Here is a 26781-nt window from a genome sequence, read left to right on the forward strand (position 1 = left end):
GCTATCAATAGAATGGACAAACATGCCCGTCAATGGCATTAAACAAAGTAAAAGCTATTAGAAATGAATGGGAAATTTGGACGTCTATGGCCGTCAATTGCAGCACCTTTCAAAAGCATCAATGGAATCGGGGAAGTTTGGGGGACACATCCTATTGATATCTGGTCATTTCCTGTTGATTTGGGGATTTTTTTCTTTTTCCCATTGAAAATGAATGGGAAACATTTTGGACGTCCATGGCCGTCAATGGCATTGAGTAACATAGGCGTTGATAGAATTCAAGTCCATTAGCATCAATAGATTTGACATACATGGCCGTCAATGGCAACAATGCAATGTTGATTCTATTGGAAATCCCATTGAAAGTTAATGGGACATTTCCCATTAAGAATGAATGGGAAAGTTTTTGGCAAATTCCCAGGGAACCGTGATTTTTTTCCCAAATTCTGTATACAATCTTAATGCCCATTTGATGTCCAAATTATGTGATTTGGTCAAAAATTGTAGGACAAGTAGCGTTTTGAAAAAAAATTTTTTAAATCGGCGTTTACGTGAAAACGGAAAAATTTTCGGGGCCGTTTGACAAAAAGCCACAGTCACACGAAAACTCCGGACGTGTCGGTGCCGATCGGTGCGGCGGTACGGGCTGTGCGGCGCGCCGAAAAAACGCGGAGAATAGGTTGATTAATAAATTAATAATAATAAAGTCGCAGAATAACATTATCTGGCTTTGCCAAAAAGGCAAAGACCAAATAATAACACAAGTAACTGACGCACAAAAAAAAAAAAAAAATACAATTCCATTATTGTGAAAAGTCACGACAAGCTAAACCGGAAGTTGCATTCGCTCTCTTGACGAAGCCTCTGGCTTCAATTCACTTCTCCGTCTGTCTGTCCTCGACGACTCGAATCTCTGGGCGGTTCCTTCGTGCAGGAAAAGCTTGAAAGCGCAGCAACAAAACTACCAGCTAAGCTACAAACATGGCGCCGGCGTGCTCGAGCGAGAGCCACGGTTGAACAAGTTGGACAAACTAAGTCGAGGAACTTTCACTTTGTAACAACCGTCGACTTGAGAGCGCGTCCGCCCGCCACCCAAGTAGTACGGAACTTGGCAAGCAACTTGCTTACATGTCAACAGTCTCTCTTGTAAACAGCCGGTAAGTACCCACGTATTCCACTTACAGGTACAGGCGAGGCTCCTTATGTTTCCAATGTTCGACGCCTCGATAGTAAAGCGGTTCGACTCACGAATCAACAAGTATGAGCAATTCTGTTTATTTCGCACTACTTTGAACTACTGGTGTCTCTAGCCCCCCTAAACTCGAGGGTCACCACAGACTAGAAGAAGGACTATTTACAAGATGACTAAATCCCACAATGCAGTGTCTACAAATTTGTGTTTTTTTTTTTGTTGGGATACATTGGAAAATTCACCATGACGTAGCACATACTTCCTAATGGCAAAAGACTACACCGATAGGACCATGAGTCAAATAATCTGACCAACTGAGGAACCGCTTTGAAGGGAAACACAATTTAAGAAGCTTGTTTGATCAATTTTGAACAATTTCTCTTGCGTGTAAATAAACGGCAGTATTTCCCGGGGATTGCCCGTCCTTTTGCAGCGTGTCTACATTGACCTAGTTCTGGGGTCGGATGCAACCGTTGGAAATATAACACCTCCGCTCCCTCCCTTCGCTGTCGGCCCACCCTGTGACGCCTGATTGCATTGTGGCCTCGCAGGTGTTTGCTCTCATTGTAGTGCTCGACATTCAAAGTGGTACTGAAGTGGTCGATGTAGCACTACTTTTGTTAATAGCATTTGTTTACCTCGCAGGTGCACGTCTAATCATGATCGAAGACAAAGGTCACCGCGTAACGGACTACTTCGTGGTGGCCGGACTGACGGACAAGTCGGCGCCACTGGAGCACGATCTTTCCGAGGCCAAGGCGAGCGGACCAAAAGCCCCTATCACCGACCTGGCCGTCATCAACAGATCCGCCGGAGAGGCAGTGCCCGAGGGCTTCACCTGCATCGACAGCACCCACGGCGGCCAGCCCGCCAACTTGAACCACGGCAGCCTCAAGAGCCCCGAGCTCTTCCTGTGCTACAAGCGGAGTCGTGGAAAGCCTCCGCTCATCGACGTCGGGTACGCGTTTGCCGAAATCCAACGACTGATCCCGATTAGCCGTTAATAACTCGTTCTCCTTTACGTCAAGCGTGCTGTACGAGGGCAAAGAACGTCTGATCCAAGGCTGCGAGGTCATTCAGGCCACGCCGTACGGCCGCTGCGCTAACGTCAACAACAGCTCGGCGACCTCGCAGCGCATCTTCATCACCTTCCGCCGCGCTCCTCCCGTCCTGCCCCAGAACTCTCTGGCGGTGACCGACATCTGTGTCATTGTTACAAGCAAGGGCGAGTCGCCGCCGCATACCTTCTGCAAAGTGGACAAGAACCTCAACTGCGGCATGGTGGGACAAAAAAATCAATTATGATAGGAAGTGAAAAATGCTGAAACAACTGTTTTTGTTTGTCCTCCAGTGGGGCTCAAGTGTGTTTCTGTGTTATAAGAAATCCGTGTCAGCATCCAACTCCATCACTTACAAGGCTGGTAAGTCACAGCGGTCGGGGACCCTTCGCGAGTCGGGTTGGGTACCCTTTGCGTTTCGCGGCAGGGACCCTTCGCGAGACGGTGTGGGGAACCTTCGCGTTTCGGGGCGGGGCCCCTTTGCGAGTCGGGGAACATTCGCAAGTCGCGTCAGGAACCCCTAGCGGGTCGGGTCAGGTCGGGGAACCATCGCTAGTCGGGTTGGGGACCATTTGTGAGCCTGGTTGGATACTCTGCACGAGTTGGGTCTGGGACCTTTCGCGACTTTGGTCAGGGAACGTTCATGAGTTGAGTTGGGTTGGGGACCCTTCGCGAGTCGGGTCAGGTCAGGGGACCTTCAGCTCAGGGACCCTTCGTGAGCCGTGTTGGATACCCTGCGCGAGTCGGGTCGGGGACCCTTCGCGAGTTGGGTCAGGTCAGGTCGGGGACCCTTCGCGAGCCTGGTTGGATACCCTGCGCGAATCGGGGACCCTTTGTGAGTCGGGTCAGGGATCCTTTGTGATCCTGGTTGGATACCCTTCGTGAGCCTGGTTAGATACTCTGCACGAGTCAGGTCGAGGACCCTTAGCGAGTCGGGTTGGGGACCATTCGTGAGCCTGGTTGGATACTGTGCACGAGACTGGTCTGGGACCTTTCGCGAGTTTGGTCAGGGAACGTTCATGAGTTGAGTTGGGTCGGGGACCCTTCGCGAGTCGGGTCAGTTCGGGGGACCTTCAGCTCAGGGACCCTTCGTGAGCCGTGTTGGATACCCTGCGCGAGTCGGGTCGGGGACCCTTCGCGAGTCGGGTCAGGTCAGGTCGGGGACCCTTCGCGAGCCTGGTTGGATACCCTGCGCGAATCGGGGCCCCTTTGCGAGTCGGGTCAGGGATCCTTTGTGATCCTGGTTGGATACCTTGCACGAGTGGGGTCGGGGACCCTTAGCGAGTGGGGTCGGGGACCCTTAGCGACTCGGGTCGGAGACCCTTCGTGAGCCTGGTTAGATACTCTGCACGAGTCGGGTCGGGGACCCTTAGCGAGTCGGGTCGGGGACCCTTAGCGGGTCGGGTCGGGGACCCTTAGCGGGTCGGGTCGGGGACACTTCGCGAGTCGGGGACACTTCGCGAGTCGGGTCGGGTAACATTCGCGTGTCGCATCGGGGACCCTTAGCGAGTCGGGTCGGGGACCCTTAGCGTGTCGGGGACACTTCGCGTGTCGGGTCGGGGACCCTTCGTGAGTCGGGTCGGGTGAACATTCGCGTGTCGCGTCGGGGACCCTTAGCGAGTCGGGTCGGGGACCCTTAGCGAGTCGGGTCGGGGACCCTTAGCAAGTCGGGTCGGGGACCCTCCGCGAGTCGGGTCGGGGACCCTCCGCGAGTCGGGTCAGGGACCCTCCGCGAGTCAAGTCTGATTGGGGGACCCCTCGCGAGCCTGGTTGGATACCCTGCGCCAGTCAAGTCTGGCCGGGTCACAGAGCCTCCGCAAGTGAAGTTGGGTGTGGTTGGGGACCCTTTGCGGGTCAAGCATGTCAAGTCCTTATCGACATTCTTTTTCTTCAAGTCCAAGTCATCAAGTTTGAAACTGGACTCACACTCCCTCTAGTCTAATTGCCTGCTTTGTACAGTAATATTCAAAACCAACTAAAAACAAGAATAAATATTGTGATATTAACATTGGAAAATGTACAAGGAAAAAAAAACAATTTTTTTTTTGACAGATCAACCAACCTTAGCATAACGTGCTTCGTTTTTGTCTCCAGGTCTCATATTTCGCTACCCAGAGGAGGACTACGAGTCTTTCCCGCTGTCAGAGTCGGTTCCTCTCTTCTGCTTGCCCATGGGCGCCAAGATCGAATGTTGGGCACCAAACACCCGAGACCCTTTACCTGTCTTCTCCACGTTTGTGTTGACTATCAGCTCGGGTGAAAAGGTGTTAGCTCTAGCTCTTCAGTATTGAAAGTTTCAACTGTCATATCATGAATCAAATAAACTTCTCCACTCGGCGGCCCTTTCGCTCGTAAATAGACCAAACCAGACTTTAAGGCATCAATGTGTTTTTTGTAGTTTTTGGACGATACCAAACCAAACCCTCTGGGGTCTCTGCGACTTTCTCTCGCACTCAGGTGTACGGTTCGGCCATCCAGTTCTATGAGCCCTACCCGGTAGAGCAGCTGAGTGAGAAGCAGAAGATCCACCTGGGCCTGCTCACTACTGTGGAAAAGAAAATGATCCCCAACCGTCCCTTGAACGCCAACAAATGTATCTGCCTCCTCTCTCACTGGCCATTCTTTGAATCTTTCCGCAAATTCCTGATGTTCCTCTACAAGCTGTCCGTCTCCGGCCCGCACCTGTTGCCTATTGAGAAGTAAGAGATTTTTTTTTCCTTACCTAGTGTCATCCATGTCACGGTTTCCATTTTCCCCGCAGGCACATTTCACACTTCATGCACAACGTGTCCTTTCCGTCACCGCAAAGGCCACGAATTTTGGTCCAAGTGAGCTCTCATTCATCCTCGTATTGGTCCGCCTTAGCAGTCGGCGTACCGACTTTTGAGCGCTCACTTTTATTTTGTCTTGAAGCTTTCGGCACATGACACCTTGATCCTCTCCCAGCCTGTTTCTACACCTTTACCCCTCAGGTAAACTGTTCCTTGCAGAATACAGGAAGACAAATTTGAGAATAACACTTCCACCGTTGGGTCCGTCTCTCTACTCTGGCTAGCGGTGCGGACTATGGGACTCTCTTGATGAATCTGGGTTCTGAGAACTGTGCCACTTTGCTGCACTTTGTCTTATTGGAGAGCAAGATCCTGCTGCACTCGCTTAGACCGGCCGTGCTCACCGGAGTGGCGGAGGCTGTCGTGGCGGTGAGTAAGGTCACTTCAGCCCCTTTCAGACATACGCTGAACTCTGATTAAATCCTTGGTCACCCTTTTGTCCGAAAGCAATTTCAAGGCTCAACTGACACGAACATTTACCGGGTGGTGTCCTTGTATAATGTCCGGGAATTACCAAGGACGTGGCATGTGTGAAAGCAGCTTATAAATAACTAATCTAGTGCTGCAACAATTAATCGAATAAATCGAGTACAGGTAGTCCCCAGGTTACGACCGATTTCCGTTCCTACACTGGCGACGTAACCTGAATTTCCACGTAAATCGGAATTAACCCTTTAAGTACCCCGAAATAACTTCAAAAAGTCCAAAAGTATTTATGTATTTTTTAAAATTTTAAATCTGTCCTGTTCAGCTGTTTGACACAGAGAATAGAAGTCCAAGTGTCCGGATGGTCTGAACAGTTTTAATGTTTCACATTGAGAGTATGACATACTCCCATTGTGATTATTCAACATACCTCGTTTATTATGAAAAAGCAGCGAACAGGAAGTGGTTATGCGGGAACAGAAGAAAAGAAAACACAAGAAACACAAACAACAACAAGAAATACATTGAACGAACCCTAACCCTACACTAACTATGAATATGTTGGTGCTATCGTCAGCTAGATGTATTTCCGGTTGACACCATGTGGGGGGCCTGTTGACAAGAGAAAGAAGGGGAGGGGGTTGGGGGAGTCTATAACCTAAGTGATTGGGAGGGGTGGAGTGTGCACAAATCAGCTCTGTGATGTAGAAACCAGTAATCGTGTGAATCCCTTGTAAGTGTAAGCTTGTTGGCAACCGACCATACGCCGCCCCATCGCCAATCGCGCACGAGCCACATCAAACACGCGACAGCCTCGCAAACGAGCGGGGTGCCAACCCAGGGCCACAGCCCCCACCCAACCAGCCCGGGAAGGGAGGGAGGGCAGCGCAGCCCAGCAAAGGAGCCATTGTCAACCCCCCGGGATCCAGGGTGGTCCCCCAGGCTACCCGCGCCCCAATCAACCGGCCACGCGCCCCCATCAACCGGCCTTCAGGGATGGGAAGAGGGGACGCACCACCAACCCCACGCCCACCCCCGTCCGCCCACCTGGCCAACAGCCACAGCCCCTCCAAAAGTATTGTATTTTGATTAATAATGGAGCATACACTGCCCTCTGGTGGCAGCGTTGGGTCTGGCTGGACTGTTGCCTTTATATCAGTGGTCCCCAACGTTTTTTTTGCACCAAGGACTGGTGTAAAGTGGGCCTTTTTTTCACAAACCTGCAATTTGTGGCAGAAAATGACAGTAAATATAAAATAACACGACTGGACTCAAAATGAATTTTAATACCGGGGAAAATGCAACTCACCATTTGCTGAATCAAACTTTTTTTAACAGCGGCCTCTCCTAAAACTTGACGGCAAATATCCGTGGTCGCAAGCATAATGAGGTTTCTTGGCTTTAACAATACGGTTCGCCATGAAGTATGATGTGTTCAGTGCATTCGCTTTTGTTGCCTAGTTTTCTAGCTCTTAGCCACATATTATGCTGAATGGACTTGGTTGTAGGCTCCTCTTCTAGCTCAGCAGGTGGCCTTTTCTCCATACACAGCCAACAGCAGCTAAAGTTACTGTTTACATTGACTGGCGCTGGGCTGCTATAGGTTTGCAAACACACCAGTAATTGCGGCCAACCACAAGATGGCAACCTACAAAGAGTTTTACTTGGATTAGTCTATAGATATTGATGCGTCAAGGCCACAATCACAGTCCAGATTGCGGTCGATAACAAATGAGTTATTATTTCCCTGCGGTACCGGTACTGGTCCGCGGACCGGTGGTTGGGGATCACTGCCTTATATGACTAATTAGCAGACTCAGGATAAAGGGCAGCCGCGCTCTGGTTTGGCCCACATAAGGTTGTAAGTTGTTTCCGCTAATATATGTTTGTGTATGCATTTGTAATTAAGTTTACAGCTAGAGTTTGTAGATTTGAGCGATTTGCTATGAGAATTGTAAATACGTTAGCATTAGTAGCATTTAAGCTAGTGGACTTTTGTTAGGTAAATTAGGCTAATTTACGGTATTGGCCCGAATATAAGACGGCCCTGATTATAAGACGACCCCCTCTTTTTCAAGACTGAAGTTTGAAAAAAGACTTTCTGAGCACCAAATTAATTTTTATACAGAAAATAATTACAGTACATCCGAAACAAATGATTATAACAATATATTTGAGAGAAAAAGTATGTTATTTTGCCTCATTCAAATCTTAATATCTGAACATTTAAATATGTAAACTAAAGTGCAATCATATTGGTAAATGAATGGCTTCTGGTTTTTGAAATGTAAATAAACCAATCTATTGTGATAAAACAACAAAATTGCAATAACTGCATTAACCATCAAAGTGAAGTCTAACTGTAGTCTTGAAACAAATGTGAATAAGGAAAAACATTGCAATAAAATAATGCAAACTGGTTAAACTTGAGAGTAGCTGAGTTTTGTCATGACAGAACATCACTTCAATGATATCTGGCGCCAACTAGTGTCTTGAATGGGTATAACGTCTAGACTGCGAATATAAGACGACCCCCTCTTTTTCAGTCTAATTTCAATGCAAAAAAACACAGTCTTATATTCGGGCCAATACGGTAATCCGCTAAATTTACATATTGATCAGACTAGATGGACTTTTGAACACCAATTGTTTTTTTTGTCAAGATTTTTCTGCTTAAAATGCATGTGGTATTGAACATAAGTGTACATACTCACGTTCAGTGAGGACCAAACACGACATGTTAAAAAAAAGTAAAAAGTAAGATACTGTGAGGTACAATGAGGTACTGTTTATGCGACCAAAACAATAAAACGCCTGGAGACAAAATGGCAGACGAGACTGTGGCCAAATCGAGTACGTCGTAATCCGGGGACTACCTGTAATTCGCCTTGAAAAAAGCTTTGAATTTAGCTGCTTCGATAATTTCTTTAATTAGAGTGGCGGCGAAATGGTTTGTTTCAAAAGTGTTGCATTTAGTTTGAATGCTTTGGGAGTATACACTGCCATCTGCTGGCAACAGTGGGTATGGCACAAGTCAAGATAGCTGCAGCCTAAACTAATCCATTTATCCAGTTTTATATGAATCCAAATAAAATCCATTTTCTCTCCTCAGATTATCTTCCCCTTCCAGTGGCAGTGTCCCTACATCCCCCTGTGCCCGCTCTCCCTCGCAGGGGTCCTCAACGCCCCGTGTCCATTTATCGTGGGCGTCGACTCCCGTTACTTCGACCTCTACGACCCGCCGCCGGACGTCGTCTGCGTCGATCTGGACACCAACACCATCTATTTGTACGTTTGCGGCAGAGTTGTTCGTTACCTACTTTTTAACCAATATCCCGATCTTGCGGTCATAAGCTGAACGCTTTATTGCTAATTGTATTGTGATGCTGTAATCATGATAAATGTAACAACTTCAGGGTTTTCCAAAAAATAAATATTCTGTGAGAAATTAGAGAACCACATAAACTATAGAAAATAAATGTACCACATTAAGACTATAAGTCGCAGGTTTTTTTTCGCAGGGGGTGCGACTTGTACTCTGGAGCAACTTACAGTATGTGTGAAATTATTAACACATTACTATAAATTTTCACATAATATTTTCACATTAAACCACAAGAGGGCGCTCAAAGCCTGTGTTTCAACATAATCATTAACTTTAATAACAAATCAACTGAACGTTCTCAGTTCGTTGTTTATCCGTCATGTAGCGTTAGCACCCCGCACACTTATTTAGCCTTTTGTTCTCTATTTTTATTAGGGCTCGAGCACCAACTGGCGTGGAAGCCGTATTGTAATGCAAAGGATTATTATTTTATTTTATTTTATTTTTTAGGGCAAATGAAAATGGCCAGTTTGGAGGCATGAACATGCTCGGGAACTCACCAAAATTGGCACATACATGCGGCTTCGCGTAAATTTCGATAATTTTGCAACGTTGCAAAAAAAATGTCACAAAATGGCTCAGTGGCGCTCCCTTGAATTTTTTAAAAAAGGCCTCTCCAATTAGGTTTTTTCAACGTAGAGCAATGAAATTTGGGGAGTCGACATTTGAGACCTTGTCGCCCAGGGAGTTAGTTGGATCCTCCTCAAAATTGGTGAGACTGTTCATAAGACATGAGATCTTAAGTTATCAAAATGGTGAGTTTTAACTCATGGGGCTGACCTGGGAAGGGTACCAAAGTCTGCCATTTTTTGGCAACAGGCCAAATTCAGTAAATGAGGAATAACTTCCTGATACAAGGTGCAATCTTTTTCATATCCCGGCCTGAACACGACTGCATGAGACTGCATTGAAATATTACCCATTAGGCCTTGCAGATTTTTGCATTTTATTACTTTTCTAGTTTTCTTGGTGACTATTTCTTTCCGGTAATGCGGTAGTTATACGTAATGAGTTTATAATTCATTGTTTTTCAATCATTTATTGTTCATTGAATTTTTGCACCATGAATGCAAATGGTCTGATCACATTAATTTCGTGCTAAGCTGTGACTAGCCCTTGTACAAAGGCAGAAAGCTTCTGAATTCACTTTTAAGGCAACACACTGAACTGATAACGAAGAACTGATGTTGATATTATCCTGTGGTAATTTCAAATGCTGTTATCGGCACATGATGAGTAATCAGTGATTGACAGGTCTGATGAGAAGAAGCACGGTAACTGGAAAAACCTCCCGAAGAAGCCCTGCAAGAGCTTGATCAACTCCTTGAGCAATTTGCACCACCAACTAGCCACAGGTACACCCCCAATACTGATAGACACTTGTTTTACATTACAATAAAGCGGTTGAATTCCATCAAACATTTCTCTTTTTCTCAGTTTCTGTCCGTCAAACGGCGCAGACAAACTCTGCGGTGGACATGACACCCATCGAGGCCGACTTCACTTGGCACAAGAAGAAGACTGCCCTGGAGATGGAGATCCAGGAGGCTTTCCTGCGCTTCATGGCCTCCATTCTCAAAGGCTACCGCTCCTACCTCAAACCCATCACCCAAGCACCGTCTGAGAAGGCCACGGCCGCCGACTCCCTGTATGATTTACAAGGTAAACGAGTCCATATCGCCTAACTTTGTAGCCCAAAAGGTTATCGATATGCTTCCGCCAAGAATCGATATATCGTTTTGAAAGGTGTTACTGTTTAAAAACAAAAAAGGGACTAACAAGTTGCTTCCAAAATCTTCCTAGAATAGCGTCTCGTCCACGTTAGCTGACATTGATCGCTCTGGACATCAAATTCATTTTGACTGGATTGAACGTCTAGCGCCGTCAATGGCACTGAAAGTGGAGCATGTATTGTGGCCATTTACCAGTTAATTCCTGTTCATTTTAGGGCATTTACAGGTTACTTCCTATTCATTCTTGAGTCACTTACTTTTCAGTAGTCCAAAATTAACAGGAAATGACGCGAAATGCCCTAAAATGACCTTATTGGTTGCCACTGATGGCCATAGACGTCCAATCTGTTCGAACTGGGTGGACTTATTAGATGTCTTTTCGCGATAAACTCTTTCCAATTCACAGCGGAAGGTTGAAAATGGCGTTTTTTTCTGTTTATTAGTGATGTAGAATGTCCTAGAATGATTTCTTTACCTACAGTGGTATGAAAAAGTATCTGAACTAGGGCTGCAGCTATCAATTATTTTAGTAGTCGATTAATCGATGAACTAGTTAGTTCGAATAATCGAGTAATCGGATAAGGAACATGAAAATTATAATACCTGCGCTGAGCCTCAAACGGTATTAAACATAAATAAATGAGGACCTGTGTACAACAAAACAATTGGCTAACTTACATAACAAAAGTCCGCTAGCTTAAATGCTATAAAATGCTAACTTTTTTTCGCCCAATGCTCTTAAAAAATGGTTGACTCATATTCCCACAAAAAAACGGCTAAATATACATATAAACTAAATTACGAATGCATTAAAAACATTAGCCCAAACAAAAACTTAGCTTACATTGGTCTTAACTTGGAGCAGTTGGATTCAGCCATGTGTAATGAGGCAGACCAGAGGGCAATGTATCCACCCTAATCAATAAACTAAATGTAAACACTTTCAAAATAAACCATTACAAGGCCACTTTGATTAAACGAATACTCGAGGCAACAAAATTTAATTCGAATATTTTTTTTCTATCGAATACTCGAGTTAATCGATTAATCGTTGCAGCAGTAATCTGAACCTTTTGGAATTTCTCACATTTCTCCATAAAATCACCATCAAATGTTATCTGATCTTTGTCAAAATCACACAAATGGAAAAACTGTCTGCTTTACTAAAACCATCCAAACATTTATAGATTTTCATATTTTAATCAGGATAGCATGCAAACAATGACAGAAGGGGGAAAATAAGTAAGTGAACCCTCTGCCTAAGGAGACTTAAAGAGCAATTGAAACCATTTTTTACCAAGCAACTTAAGTCAGGTGTGTTCCCAATCACAGATGAGTGGTTTAAAATTGCCCTCCCCACTATAAAACACACACCTGGTAAGAATTGTCTTGATGAGAAGCATTGTCTGATGTGCATCATGGCTCAGTCAAAAGAGCTGTCTGAACACCTACGTGCTAGGATTGTTGGTTTTTATAAAGCTGGGAAAGGATACAAAACCATCTCTAAAAGTCTGGATGTTCATCAATCGACAGTCAGAGAAGTTGTCTACAAATGGAGAGAGTTTGGCACTGTTGCTTCTCTTCCAAGGAGTGGCCGTCCACCAAAGATGACACCAAGAGTTCAGCGCAGAATACTCAGATAGGTAAAAAAAGAACCCTAGAGTGTGGCACAGTCCAATATCTCTGTGCACACATCAACTATATGTTAAACTATGGCCAAGATTGGTGTTCATAGGACGACTCCGCGGAGGAAGCCACTGCTGTCTAAAAAAAACATTGTTGCTCATTTAATGTTCGCAAAAAGGCACATGGACACTCCACAGACATTTTGGCCAAATATGTTGTGGACTGATGAAACCAAAGTTGAATTTTTTGGGAGTAACACACAAGGTCATGTGTGGAGGAAAAATGGAACAGCTCACCAACATCAACACTTCATTCCCACCGTGAAGCATCATGATTTGTGGCTGTTTTGCTGCCTCGGGGCCTGGACAACTTGCAATCAATAATGGGAGAATGAATTCAAAAGTTTTGCTGGAAAACCTGAGGCTGGCCGTCAGACAGTTGAAGCTGAAAAGAGGATGGATGTTGCAACAAGACAATGATCCAAAACACAGAAGTAAATCAACTTCAGAATGGTTTCAGAAGAACAAAATACACGTTCTGATGCTGTGGCATGACCTAAAAATGACGATTCATGTCAGACATCACAGGAATCTGACTGAACTACAGCAGTTTTGTAGAGAAGAATGGGCCAAGATTAGTCCTGATTGATGTGCCAGACTGATCTGCAGCTGCAGGAAGCGTCTGGTTGAAGTTATTGCTGCCAAAGGGGGGGCACAAAATAGTAAATGTGATGGTTCACTTACAGTGCCTTGCAAAAGTATTCGGCCCCCTTGAACCTTGCAACCTTTTGCCACATTTCAGGCTTCAGTCATAAAGATATGAAATTTTAATTTTTTGTCAAGAATCAACAACAAGTGGGACACATTCGTGAAGTGGAACAAAATTTATTGGATAATTTAAACTTTTTTAACAAATAAAAAACTGAAAAGTGGGGCGTGCAATATTATTCGGCCCCCTTGCGTTAATACTTTGTAGCGCCACCTTTTGCTCCAATTACAGCTGCAAGTCGCTTGGGGTATGTTTCTATCAGTTTTGCACATCGAGAGACTGACATTCTTGCCCATTCTTCCTTGCAAAACAGCTCGAGCTCAGTGAGGTTGGATGGAGAGTGTTTCTGAACAGCAGTCTTCAGCTCTTTCCACAGATTCTCGATTGGATTCAGGTCTGGACTTTGACTTGGCCATTCTAACACCTGGATACGTTTATTTTTGAACCATTCCATTGTAGATTTGGCTTTATGTTTTGGATCATTGTCCTGTTGGAAGATAAATCTCCGTCCCAGGCTCAGGTCTTGTGCAGATACCAACAGGTTTTCTTCCAGAATGTTCCTGTATTTGGCTGCATCCATCTTCCCGTCAATTTTAACCATCTTCCCTGTCCCTGCTGAAGAAAAGCAGGCCCAAACCATGATGCTGCCACCACCATGTTTGACAGTGGGGATGGTGTGTTCAGGGTGATGAGCTGTGTTGCTTTTACGCCAAACATATCGTTTTGCATTGTGGCCAAAAAGTTCCATTTTGGTTTCATCTGACCAGAGCACCTTCTTCCACATGTTTGGTGTGTCTCCCAGGTGGCTTGTGGCAAACTTTAAACGAGACTTTTTATGGATATCTTTGAGAAATGGCTTTCTTCTTGCCACTCTTCCATAAAGGCCAGATTTGTGCAGTGTAGGACTGATTGTTGTCCTATGGACAGACTCTCCCACCTCAGCTGTAGATCTCTGCAGTTCATCCAGAGTGATCATGGGCCTCTTGGCTGCATCTCTGATCAGTTTTCTCCTTGTTTGAGAAGAAAGTTTGGAAGGACGGCCGGGTCTTGGTAGATTTGCAGTGGTCTGATGCTCCTTCCATTTCAATATGATGGCTTGCACAGTGCTCCTTGAGATGTTTAAAGCTTGGGAAATCTTTTTGTATCCAAATCCGGCTTTAAACTTCTCCACAACAGTATCTCGGACCTGCCTGGTGTGTTCCTTGGTTTTCATAATGCTCTCTGCACTTTAAACAGAACCCTGAGACTATCACAGAGCAGGTGCATTAATACGGAGACTTGATTACACACAGGTGGATTCTGTTTATCATCATCGGTCATTTAGGACAACATTGGATCATTCAGAGATCCTCACTGAACTTCTGGAGTAAGTTTGCTGCACTGAAAGTAAAGGGGCCGAATAATATTGCACGCCCCACTTTTCAGTTTTTTATTTGTTAAAAAAGTTTAAATTATGCAATAAATGTTGTTCCACTTCACGATTGTGTCCCACTTGTTGTTGATTCTTGACAAAAAAATAAAATTTCATATCTTTATGTTTGAAGCCTGAAATGTGGCGAAAGGTTGCAAGATTCAAGGGGGCCGAATACTTTTGCAAGGCACTGTACTTATTTTCGCACCTTCTGTCATTGTTTGCTTACTATCCTCATTAAATATGAAAACCTATAAATGTTTGGGTGGTTTTCGTTAAAGCAAACACTGTTTTGACATCTGTGTGATTTTGACAAAGATCAAATTTGATGGTGAATTTAAGCAGAAATGTGAGAAATTCCAACAGGTTCAGTTACTTTTTCATACCACTGTATAATCTGTCAATAATTGGGTAGCTCACGATACAATTTGCGATATTTCACGATATGGCGCTACCACAGAGGTTCCCACCCGTACTAGAATGACTTTTAAAAGCCCTCATTAACATGTTTGGACCTTTCTCGCCAAGTAGAAAAGCATCCCACTTTTCCTTCTCCTCTACAGGTTTTCTCAAGAGCAGAGACCGTACACATCAGAAGTTCTACTCGCAGCTGACCAAGACTCAGATATTCATCCGCTTCATTGAGGAATGCACGTTTGTCAGCGACAAAGACACCGGTTTGGCCTTTTTCGACGACTGTGTCGAGAAGGTGATTAGGAGAACTTTGTCAGTCTGCGTATTCTTCTTTTGGACCCCTTTATCTTCACTGTGAAACTCCGATTCATTCTGTCGACTTTGTTCTCTTTCTACATCTTGCAGCTTTTTCCCACGTATAAAATCACAGAGAAGGGCACCAAGGTGATTGCCTTTGCTGGACTGATTGACAATTTGCACTAACATTCCTACTATTTCTGCTCCAAGTACTGTTTTCTTCTCTACTTAAAACCCACAGTTTTTGGTGACGCTCGTATTTGCATCCTTCCCACAGGTCGAGGGGGAATCTTCAGAAGATACTAGACTCTTAGAGCTGGATGAGTCGCAGAAGAGCGAGCACACAGTTTTCGTGATGCCTCCCGAGCCTCCGGCTGAGGATGAAGCGCACGCCGTATATACGTGAGCCAATCTCTTCCCGTAGTCGTAAACAGCAGATATTTTGTGGGCTATAAATCGCAATATTTTCATCGTTTGGCGAACATTGGAATTTATCCTCCTGAGACCCTGCATATTCATTTGAGGACATTATATTTCAGCCTCCGAGACCCATTAAACGTATTTTTTTTTAAAACTGTGACCACTCAGGGATGCTATCAGCACCCTCTTGTGGTTTCTACACTACATTACACTTGTTTAAATTAAAACTGTCTAAAAGTTGAGAATTTTTGGCATAATGCTTAATCTTCGAGTTAGTGGGGGTTTATTTAGTCAGTGGAGTTGGTTTCAACAAATTCTGTACAGTTTGGTAATTATTTTTTAGTTTCAGGGCTCTAGAGTGGCTAAGCTAGCACGAGTCAACGGTGTCTGATTAAACCCCCGCTAACTCGACGATTAAGCCTAAGGTCAAAATTTCAGAACTTTCCCTTTAAGGCTTCTCCAGTAGCTCAGCGAAGTAAACTCAAAGAGTTTATGTCCAAGTTTTCTTAACAAAAATAGTATATTTATGTTAAATAGCATCCCTAGCTTGATGTGGCATTAAAAATTGACACTATTTCGTAAAACAGGAGTAAAAAGTGTGTCCTTATCTGAGGATTTTGGGATTAATGTGTCAAATTTGCTAAATGATGTGATCAAACTATGAAAGATTAAGAAATTATTGCAAGTTGAAAAAAATTCTTGACCATAACCACTACCTATTTAGCTAACAGGCTAAATAACTAGAGTATGTTTAATAGCATCTCTAGCTTGATGTGGCATAAAAAATTGACACTATTGAGTAAAACCTGCAAAATATGACTAAATCTTGTGTCCTCATTTGTGGACTCTGGATTTGTTGTCAAATTTGCTAATTTGTGTAAGCAAATAAATTGGGAAAGATAAGAAATTGTTATAGATTAAAAAAAACGTTTTCTTGATCATATCCACTAGCTATTTAGCTAACAGGCTGAATAATAATAGCATCTCTAGCTTGATGTGGCATGAAAAATTGACACTATTTAGTAAAACACCAGTAAAACATGTGTCCTCATCTGAGGACTTTGTCAAATTTGCTCATTGATGTATGTGACTATGAAACTATGAAAGATTAGGAAATTATTACAAGTTAAAAAAAGTGTTTTTTCTTGGCCATATCCACTAGCTATTTAGCTAACAGGCTAAATAACTAAGGTATGTTTAATTGCATCTCTAGCATAATGTGGCATAAAAAATTGACACTATTTAGTAAAACACGAGTAAAAAGTGTGTCTTTATCTGAGGAATTTGTTTATTGTGTCAAATTTTCTAATTTGTGTGATCAAACAATGAAAGATTAAGAAATTATTGCAAGTTAAAAAAAAATATTGACCATATACACTAGCTATTTGGCTCACAGGCTAAGTAACTACGATATGTTTAATAACGTCTCGAGCTTGATGTGGCATCAACAATTGACACAATTTAGTAAAACCTGCAAAGTAAAACGCAAGTAAAACATGTGTCCTCATTTGAGGACTTTGGGTTTATTGTGTCAAATTTGCTACGTCATGTGATCAAGCTATGAAAGATTAAGGAATTATTACAATTTAAAAAAGTTTTTCTTGATCAAATCCACTAGCTATTTAGCTAACAGGCTAAATAACTACCGGATGTTTAATAGCATCCCTAGGATGATGTGGCATCAACAATTAACACTATTTAGTTAAACACCAGTAAAACGTGTGTCCTCATCTGAGAATTTTGGGATTATTGTGTCAAATTTGCTACGTCATGTGATCAAGCTATGAAAGATTAAGGAATTGCAATTTAAAAAAGTTTTTCTTGATCAAATCCACTTGCTATTTAGCTAACAGGCTAAATAACTACTGTATGTTTAATAGCATCTTTAGCTTGATGTGGCATCAAAAATTGACACTATTTTGTAAAACCTGCAAAGTAAAACACGAATAAAAGTTGTGTCCTCATTTGTGGACTTTGGGATTATTGTGTCAAATTTACTAATTTGTGTGATCAAACTGAAAGATTAAGAAATTATTGCAAGTTAAAAAATAATTTCTTGACCGTATCCACTAGCTATTTAGCTAACCGGCTAAAAAACTACGGTATGTTAAATATCATCTCCAGCTTGATGTGGCATCAAAAATTGACACTATTTACTAAAACCTGCAAAGTAAAACACAAGTTAAATGTGCGTCCTCATTTAAGGACTTTGGGATTGTGACAAATTTGCTCATTTGCGTGATTTACTAGTGATAAACTCATTCCAATTCTCAGCAGAAGCTTGTTTTTTCTGTTTATTAGTTGTTTTGTAGAATAACACTCATTGACTATTTGAACACAATCCTTTTCAACATCTAGTTACAAAGGATTCCCCTGGCTAAAGTTAGAACTGTTTGACCGTCCGAGAGAGCTGCGTCCGGCAATCAGCAGCAGAGCAGCGGGCGCCAGTCTTTCCAGCAGCCCTGCGCTACTGGCAAAGCGGACCAAGCAGGTGTAGTCAACGTCTTAAATCGTATTTTTCATGTTTTAGTTTGATTTCCCCCCCCCCCCCCCCCCCCCATTTAACGAAAAAGTGTATTTGCTCTCAAACCCTGACAGGAGATCAAACTAGCATACAAATTGGCCAAGCGCTTCTACGGCAACCCTCAGCTGTGGGCCCGCTGTCTTTTCAGTCACTGTTACAGCCTGTGGTTCATCTGTTTGCCGGCGGCCGTACGCCTAGCCAAATCCAAAAGCCGTGCTATGCAACAGGCGTATAATGTCCTCTTGAAGATGAGGACGACTGAGGTGGAGGTTTTGGATGAGGTTTGTATCTTTGGGATCGGTATCAGTCCAATTTTTTCACTTGAATCTAGGGCTGCAGATTATTTTGGTAATCGATAAAGGATTAATCCGTCAACAAGTTTGTTGGAATAGTCAAGTAATCGGATTAGGAACATTTAATGGAATGCAGAATCAATTTTAGGCGATGGAAAACAAAGGCTTGCTAAGATTGCACTTTCAAAATAAAATTCCCGACGGTTTCTTCAAACTATGCAGACTTGCACTTTCATTTCAAAATTAAAAAAAAAAAAAAAAAAGAAATATTTATTGTCATCATCATCGGTATCATTGACGGTTACAAAAATGTGGGATAGTTTGGCCAAAGAAAGTGAATCATTGACAGTCACAAAATATGGATTTGCCTGAAAAGACCAAAAATTAAAGTATTTGAGGTTAGACTCAAATGGTATAAAAATAAATAAATGAGAATCTTAAATACAGCAAAAGAACAATATGCTAACGTGCAAAGCAAAAGTCCGTTAGCTTAAATTCTATAAAATGCTAACGTGTTTTTCTTAAATGTTCTTTACAAATCGTCAAACTGCTCAATATTCCTATGAACTAAATTAAGAATGCATTAAAAAAATGTTTGCTCAGACATAAACTTAGCTTATGTTGGTCTTAACAGGGTGCAGCTGGATTCAGCCGTGTTAATTGAGTTATGCCGTAGTCACTGTTGCCACTAGAGGGCAGTGTATTCAGCCAAATCAATAAAATTAAATGCAAACACTTTCAAAACAAGCCATTACAACGCCACTGTAAATAATTTGAGTCGAAGCTTTTTTTAAAAATCAAATTACTTGAGTTAATTGATAAGCTGTTGTAGCACTACTTGAATCCATACGTTTTTGTCAATTGTCAACGTACGGTATAAAAGTGTCCATTTTTTTCTCACACCTTCAACACTGCCAGGTTTGTTACAGAGTTGTGATGCAGCTCTGTGGGATTTGGGGTCTTCCCGTCATGGCCGTGAGAGTATTGGTCGAGATGAAGAAAGCCGGCGTTCGTCCCAACGCCATCACATATGGATATTACAACAAGGTATCGTAACGCCACGCCGACACTAGAGTTGTCAGATATTGTCCACCTCCAAAACTCCTGTACCGATACCAAACTGATTCCTTTAGATGCAGCCGTGGACTTCGAGGTTTTCCAACTAAACATTATGTGAAAAATAAGAGAACAACTTCAACTGAAGTTATGGAAAAGGTGCCCACAGTGCTGGCCAAAAGTTTTGGCACCCCTGCAATTCTGTCAGATAATGCTCAATTTCTGCCAGAAAATGATTGCAATTACAAATACTTTGGTAGTAATACCTTTATTTTGCTTGCAATGAAAAAACGCAGAAAGAATGAGGAAAAAAATATTAAATCATTATCATTTTACACAAAACTCCAAAAATGGACCAGACAAAGGTGAAATCTCTCATCAATTTTTCTTTTCCGTCCACATCTAGGGAGGTTAGCCACAGTGCCATGGGGTTTACCCCTATTGATGACACTGCGCACGGTAGACACAGGAACATTCAGGTGTATGGAGATGGACTTGTATCCTTGAGATTGCTCATGCTTCCTCACAATTTTGCTTCTCAAGTCCTCAGACAGTTCTTTGGTCTTCTTTCTTTTCTTCATGCTCAATATGGTACATACAAGGACACAGGACAGAGGTTGAGTCAACTTCAATCCATTTTAACTGGCTGCAAGTGTGATTTAGTCATTGCCACCACTAGGCATGTGCCGGTTACCGGTTTCACGGTTTACCGTGGTGTGAAAACGTCGCGGTTTCAAAACCACTAAAATTTTCCGTCAGACCGTAGTACGGTATTCGCTATTTTTCTTGTGTCAAAAATGCAGTCAGAAGCGGCTTGGCGCAGCAGCGCTCACCCCCTCCCGTTTGTTGCTGTGTGTGAAAGTGACGCTGTCGGCTAGCCAGCCAGCTAACCCAAAAACAAATACTCCAAATATAAGGCGTACTGTTCTTCAAGTTATTGAGCTCTCAAATCAGGGTAAGTGTAATATACAAAATGAATACATTTAAAATGTTGTACAATTAGATTTTTCCATGTGAGTAGCTTCAACAGATTAGCACCATGGAAAAAGTTCGCCAAAAACAAAACACACATTTTCCTTTCAAATTCAATATAAAAACTAACTAAAAGCTTACAAAGATGATTGTTAGCCTAGGATTACCTGGGAGAGCAACTTCGTTGAGTGTGACAGCCGCAGAGTGAGAAAACAAGCTTGAGTCGCTTGAATGAAGGGGAAAAAGTGATAGCGTCAAAGATCGCTAATTGTGAAAGATGATCTTGCCCTAAGCACAAATCCACGTTCGCTGGATCAAGGAGAGGTCTCACTCCCAATGTTTTTTTTAATTTAATTTCATTTTTTAGATGAAACCTTTCCACAACAATATTGACATTTTAACTAACTTATACATTTTTAAGTAACTTATGAATTCTTTATGTTCTTTTTAACACAAAGGTATGACATCATGTAGACTAGAGTTGACACGGTGGCTGAAAATGGCGAAATTTCACTTAAGCTTTTCCACCCTCAAAAAAAAAGTCATGCAGTATAAATTTCTAAAAAATTTTATTCAGAAGTGTTTTTACTTTTTTACAGAAATTATTTTGTTCTTGCTCTAATCTTGAGCAACTTGAGCTGTGGCTGTGAGTATAGTCTATAAGTTATATTTAGTTTAATTTTATTTAAAATATTTTTTTATTGATTATTTATTTTAACAATATATTCATGTTCCAATTTGCAACTATGGTGTGAAAAAAAAAATCCTTTCAATGGAAATTATTATTTTTTTTAACCCATACATCTCAAAAAATTTTTGGAGCTATAATTGCAATACCGTGATACCGTGAAACCGCGGTATTTTTGCTCACGGTTATTGTACCGTCAAAATATCATACCGGCACATGCCTAGCCACCACCTGTTATGTGCCACAGGTAAGTAGCAGGTGCTGTTAATTACACAAAATTGAGAAGCATCATATGATTTTTCAAAGGGTGCCCAGCCCATTTTTGGAGCTTTGTGTAAAATGATGACAATTTTTTTCCCCCATTCTCTTTTGTGTTTTTTCATTGCAAGCAAAATAAATGAAGATATTACTACCAAAGCATTGGGAATTGCAATCATTTACTGGGAGAAATTGAGCATTATCTGTCAGAATTGCAGGGGTGCCAATACTTTTCGCCAGCAATGTATCTTGCAGCCCTATGTTTATTGTTGAAATCAAAATAGTGCAAAATTCTTTTCTTTTGGATCAAGTGCAAGCGCTAAGTGCCAATAAAGCACTTATTCTGTCCTCAATGTGTGCGTGGGTACGCAAAACGACAGATAGCGAACAAATTAGGCTCTCAAGAGAAGTCTGACGCTGGAGTAAAGTTGAATTGGATTTACTGTGGTGATCTTTCTCTTGAAAAGAGCACTGATATTTTTTTGTAAATTTAAAAACAACAAAACATTGTGTCAGTTATATGAATTCAAGTCACAAATAAAGCAATGTATACACCACGTTTCATTTTGACAGCTTGTCCATCTAGCTCTCTATTCGCAAAGAGCTCGCGTCGAAAAATGAGGACGTCAGCAGAAAGTGCTGGAACTTTTCAAAACTGATTACACCTAGCGCCAGCAGGGGGCGTCAAAACATCAGAAACAGGCACTGCCATATGCATACTGACCCAAAACCCATATTGAAAAACCGATATTATCCGTTATCATTTTAAAATGCTTTTATGGACCGATAATATCAGACAACTTTGTGCACCCGAGACTGAGCGTGTACGCTTCCTCCACAGGCAGCCTTAGAGAGCCCGTGGCCCAGTCGAAACCGCAGCGGCCTTTTTATGTGGACCAAGCTTCGCAACGTCCTGCGTGGGGTCGTCCAGTTCAAGCACGCTCTGAACCAGTCGCCATCCAGAAAGACACCAACAGTCTCCAACACAGGTGGGTTTGCAAATGGGAGTGGGACAATATATTGAAATGGTTATGTACTGTATGTAAGATAAGGAACCAACAAGTTGCTTTTCAAAATCTTACATTTTAAAGTACCTATAACAGGATAAAAAAAGTCTTAAATAGCATTATTATGTGAATTACAATCATATTTTGAGACGATTCGACTCTATACAACAATTTGGTAAAGCGCATATGACAAGAAAATTAGTCTTTTAATCTGCCGTTTAGCCACGCCTACCATTATTGGGCTCTAGCGTCCCCAACAGGAGGATGACGTCGGCAGGGTCATCGTTTCATCCGATTTAGAATTCAACCCATTGAGGGGGAATTATTCAGAACGAGGAAAATGCGACGAGGAGAGCCACAAAATGTCATTGTTTCAGTCTCTCTACTCCAATATTTTTACAGGATATTCTTTTTATCAGTGTTTTTTTTTCCCCAATTGCTAAATAAATCGTATGGTCTTGACAAATAACAGTCTTGTGCTAAATGGAAAATCAAATATTAAAACTGCATTTATTCAGTACGACGTGGCAAAATTACTCTATAATGGTCAAAACTGTCTACTTCTTGCACCTCCCAATCTATTTTATGCCACGGTTAGTCCTACTGTCATTTCCCTGCCCCGGCCTCAGAGAGCGTAAACAAACCAGGAGGTGTGACAGCTAGCCGACATGCTAACCCGAACCGAGTGATGTTTCAAAGTCTTTTTCTCGGCTTTCGAAGCGAAAAATCACGTAAAACTACCCAGGACATGTCACACGGCGGCGGGGTTGTCGATTGTCTTCGCCGATTGGCAACCTGCCCGGCGACGAGCAAGTTACAGCTCGTTAAACTCGTTCCCCTGCTGCGGGCAGGAGAGCCGAGGAAGCGGCTGGACAAACCGGCCGACGTTGCAGGAGTGCAAAGGTGTCACATGGTCAACACGAATACGGCGTAAAATAATGCTTTACTACACGGCGAAGACTTAAAAAGTGAGAGAGCGGCGTGCAGTTGTTATGCAGCTAACATGACAGGATGTGTCTGAGTAGAACTTTTCTACATGTCCTTCCGTGATCAAATGTGAGTAAATAGTCCTTTATTTAAAGAAAAAATTTTGTGTTAATTTGTAATCGCTGTATTTGCGCCCATTTTTAACCCAAAGTTGCAATTTCTGATGGAGTTGAAAATTTGACTGAACACCAGGGCACATGAAGAGGGCAATAAACTGAGTATAGCGCTCTCCTGGCGGGCACGTGAAGGACCGAGGGGGTGTGCGGCCGAGTGGCATTCTTGGTGACCAATCAGCCACAAAATGGAAGCCACCTCTATATTAAAACGTGTGCCATGATCCCAGTATTTGACATAATACAAAATACGATGTTTACTCACTTCCTCGTAAGTCCAGTGGTCCCACAGTAGTAGGGCTTGTTTTGGCCATCTACGCTGAATGGGAACCTTTTGAAACCCACAAAGCCTCACATGCCTCTCCCTGGTGCAGCAACAATTTTCTGCCGCACATTTGGCCGGCGTGATGCAAAAAAATAAACAAATTAATCCGCAAAATCAGCTTAATCCGCAGTCCATCGGCATGCTATAAAGCAATGCTGTATTGTGAGATGCTGACCCGGGTGGCGTCCCATTCACATTCGTCCTAAACCCGAGACTGGAGCTGGAAATTACTCATTTTCATGGCGCGGAATTCAGAAATTGAATATACAAAACGATCGCTTCCACACACATCCAGGCGGTCCATTTCATTCAGGAGCATAAAAGGCCGCGTGAAATATGAAATAAACATGCTTTTTGGTGTCATATGCACTTTACTACTCCCTACGTTAGCTCACTGGCTGCCATTGACGGCGCTAGACGTCCAAATATTTTTGACTGGATCGGACGTCTAGCGCCCTCAATGGCACTGAAACTAGAGCAGTCTTTGAACACCCATTCTCTTCAGTGTCCTCGGGGAGCGCCGACCTCAACTTGGAGGATCACGTCTTTGCTCGGAATCTGCAAGCAGGAGACGCCGAACATGAGCACTGTCATACAAGTAAAGCGCCTTTCTTTTGAAAAGATGAGCGTCACACTTGGAAACCGATGGTGAAAACACTTCTCTTTCCCCCACGCACAGGTAGTCAGTCCGATCAGGGCTACGGCTCCAAGGATGAGTTGCGTCAGGAGATGCATTCGGCGGACCTTCTGACCGATAAGAAATGGAAAACCAGAAAACAGCATCAAGGTATTTTGGAAGAGCTACGCACTACTCGAAGAACTGATTCAAAGAAGTACATCCCTAGCATTAGAAAAACCGCACAGTACACCACCAATGATGATCATAATGATGATAGTACTTTATAATGGGGAACCTTCCATATCTACGAACGTAGTTTGGTCCATGTGTCTGGCATGTTGACGAATGTGTATTTTTAAACCAGGAGGTGACATTGCCGGATCCGTGGACAGCGCCTTGGCAGTCGCGGAGCCTCAGAGTCCTGTCGACGCACCTTCGCCCGGGCCCAGTATCGTGAGATTGTCTACCGGGAGCTTTGACGCCGGCGATGAATCTGGTAAACTGAGACTTTGCAACTGAATTAAGCGATAACTCATGCATTTGGGGGAGAGCTTTGCGTCAACCCTCAGCCCCCAGATGTGGAGGTGAGGTCAGTACCTCCAACTACTACTTAATGGATTTCGACTCTGTCTCTGGGAACTCTGGGTATATTGCAATCCGGCTCGAAGGACCATTAACAAATCCTTAGAAGAATTTTTATAAACACTACAAAAATTAAGGAGAGAAGGAACACGACTTTTTAAAAAACTTGCAATGAGAACGGAAAGGGACTGTATATTGTGATACTACACCATAGACTTCATAACCTATTGACATGACACGGGAAACAGGGCCAATTCGTAGGGGGCCTATTTTTAAAAAATCAAATATTTACAAAACCAAAGCTGCTCGCAACCTAAAACCAAAACAGGCACCTACCTACCTTAGCCATAAATGATTCTCCATGAGCAGCGGCATAAAAAAAATTCAAAGTCGTTCCCTTATAAAATCCCGATTAATTATTTTCTATAGAATACATCTTAAAATGGCTATAAAAGTCTCAGATTTTACTCTAGATGAACAAAAATCACCAAATGCAGAGATAATCACCTATATTTTCAGGATCAACAGCAATATTTCACACATATAAGTTTTTGACCAAAATAGCAACTTAATTTTTTATATTTACTGTGTTTTCAACTGCTAATAAATCACTAAATTTAGAAATCAGAAAGTTAAATACTTGAGTAAAACATGCAGAATCAATCATAAATCTTATGTAAATAGATAATTAATAAATTCTATACAACTTATTATAGAATAGAATATCCCTTTATTATCATTATACAGTATATACTGTCAGCAAATAAGGCTAGTGGCTGCTTAGCATAAACAGAGCTTTTCTGGCGAAAATTCTTGTGAATAAATGCTTAAATCCCCAAATTCTTAATAGATATGGGCGTAAAACAGTCTCGATTCTTGGTTAAAAGCAAAGAAACCGTACATTTAGGGTTTATTTGACGTTTATAGACGAAGTACAATGCTACTATGTTAACAAAAGAGGCTAGTGGCCGCCTAGCGTAAAAGGAGCTTTTCTGGCGAAACTTCTTGTGAATAAATGCTTAAATCCCCGAATTCTTCATAGATATGGACGTAAAACAGTCTCAATTCTTGATTAAAAGCAAAGAAATGGTACAGTTATCGTTTATTTTACGTATATTGACGAAGTACCATGCTACTATGTTAGCGAATGAGGGCGTCAAAGGAGCTTTTCTGTCGAAAATTCTTGTGAATAAATGCTTAAATCCCCGAATTCTTCATAGATACGGACGTAAAACAGTCTTGATTCTTGATTAAAAGCAAAGAAACCGTACAGTTAGCGTTTATTTGACGTTTATTGACGAAGTACAATGCTACTATGTTAGCGAAAGAGGCTAGTGGCCGCCTAGCGTAAAAGGAGCTTTTCTGGCGAAACGTTTTGTGAATAAATGCTTAAATCTCCGAATTCTTCATAGATATGGACGTAAAACAGTCTCGTTTCTTGATTAAAAGCAAAGAAATTGTACAGTTATCATTTATTTTACGTATATTGACGAAGTACCATGCTACTATGTTAGCGAATGAGGACGTAAAAGGAGCTTTTCTGGCGAAAATTCTTGTGAATAAATGCTTAAATCCCCGAATTCTTCATAGATATGGACATAAAACAGTCTCGATTCTTGGTTAAAGGCAAAGAAACCCTGCAGGTAGCATTCATTTCGCGTAAATATTGCCAACTATGAGGCTAGTCCGTTCCATGTGTAAACAAAGAAGAAAATTCCTGCGAATAAATGCTTCAATCACGCGTGCATGGTACGAAAAATATAATATTTACCTTGAACCGTCTAACAAATCACTCC

At 42.4% G+C, this 26781-nt stretch overlaps 1 protein-coding gene across 3 annotated transcripts in view; it reads left to right on the top strand.

The window, feature by feature from the left end:
• The first annotated feature begins 863 nt into the window (after window positions 1-863).
• dennd4c (DENN/MADD domain containing 4C) overlaps window positions 864-26781 on the top strand; it is a 42596-nt gene continuing 16678 nt past the window's right edge. The window contains exons 1-22 of one of the 3 annotated variants that reach the window (XM_057853873.1): window positions 864-1157; window positions 1838-2150; window positions 2221-2473; window positions 2544-2613; window positions 4345-4514; window positions 4708-4949; window positions 5012-5078; window positions 5164-5222; window positions 5306-5450; window positions 8620-8795; window positions 10147-10247; window positions 10330-10554; window positions 14994-15139; window positions 15250-15288; window positions 15419-15543; window positions 17920-18052; window positions 18160-18366; window positions 19297-19425; window positions 22194-22341; window positions 24290-24382; window positions 24464-24571; window positions 24768-24899. In XM_057853873.1, coding sequence (XP_057709856.1) covers window positions 1852-2150; window positions 2221-2473; window positions 2544-2613; window positions 4345-4514; window positions 4708-4949; window positions 5012-5078; window positions 5164-5222; window positions 5306-5450; window positions 8620-8795; window positions 10147-10247; window positions 10330-10554; window positions 14994-15139; window positions 15250-15288; window positions 15419-15543; window positions 17920-18052; window positions 18160-18366; window positions 19297-19425; window positions 22194-22341; window positions 24290-24382; window positions 24464-24571; window positions 24768-24899 — 3067 coding nt within the window. In that variant the 5' untranslated portion in view covers window positions 864-1157; window positions 1838-1851. Of the gene's footprint in view, window positions 1158-1604; window positions 1737-1830; window positions 2151-2220; window positions 2474-2543; window positions 2614-4344; window positions 4515-4707; window positions 4950-5011; window positions 5079-5163; window positions 5223-5305; window positions 5451-8619; window positions 8796-10146; window positions 10248-10329; window positions 10555-14993; window positions 15140-15249; window positions 15289-15418; window positions 15544-17919; window positions 18053-18159; window positions 18367-19296; window positions 19426-22193; window positions 22342-24289; window positions 24383-24463; window positions 24572-24767; window positions 24900-26781 lie in introns of those variants that run through there. The other 2 variants (XM_057853874.1, XM_057853875.1) reach the window with 2 other exon arrangements.

The sequence above is a fragment of the Corythoichthys intestinalis genome, chromosome 13 (genome assembly GCF_030265065.1).
Source record: "Corythoichthys intestinalis isolate RoL2023-P3 chromosome 13, ASM3026506v1, whole genome shotgun sequence".
NCBI lineage: Eukaryota > Metazoa > Chordata > Actinopteri > Syngnathiformes > Syngnathidae > Corythoichthys > Corythoichthys intestinalis.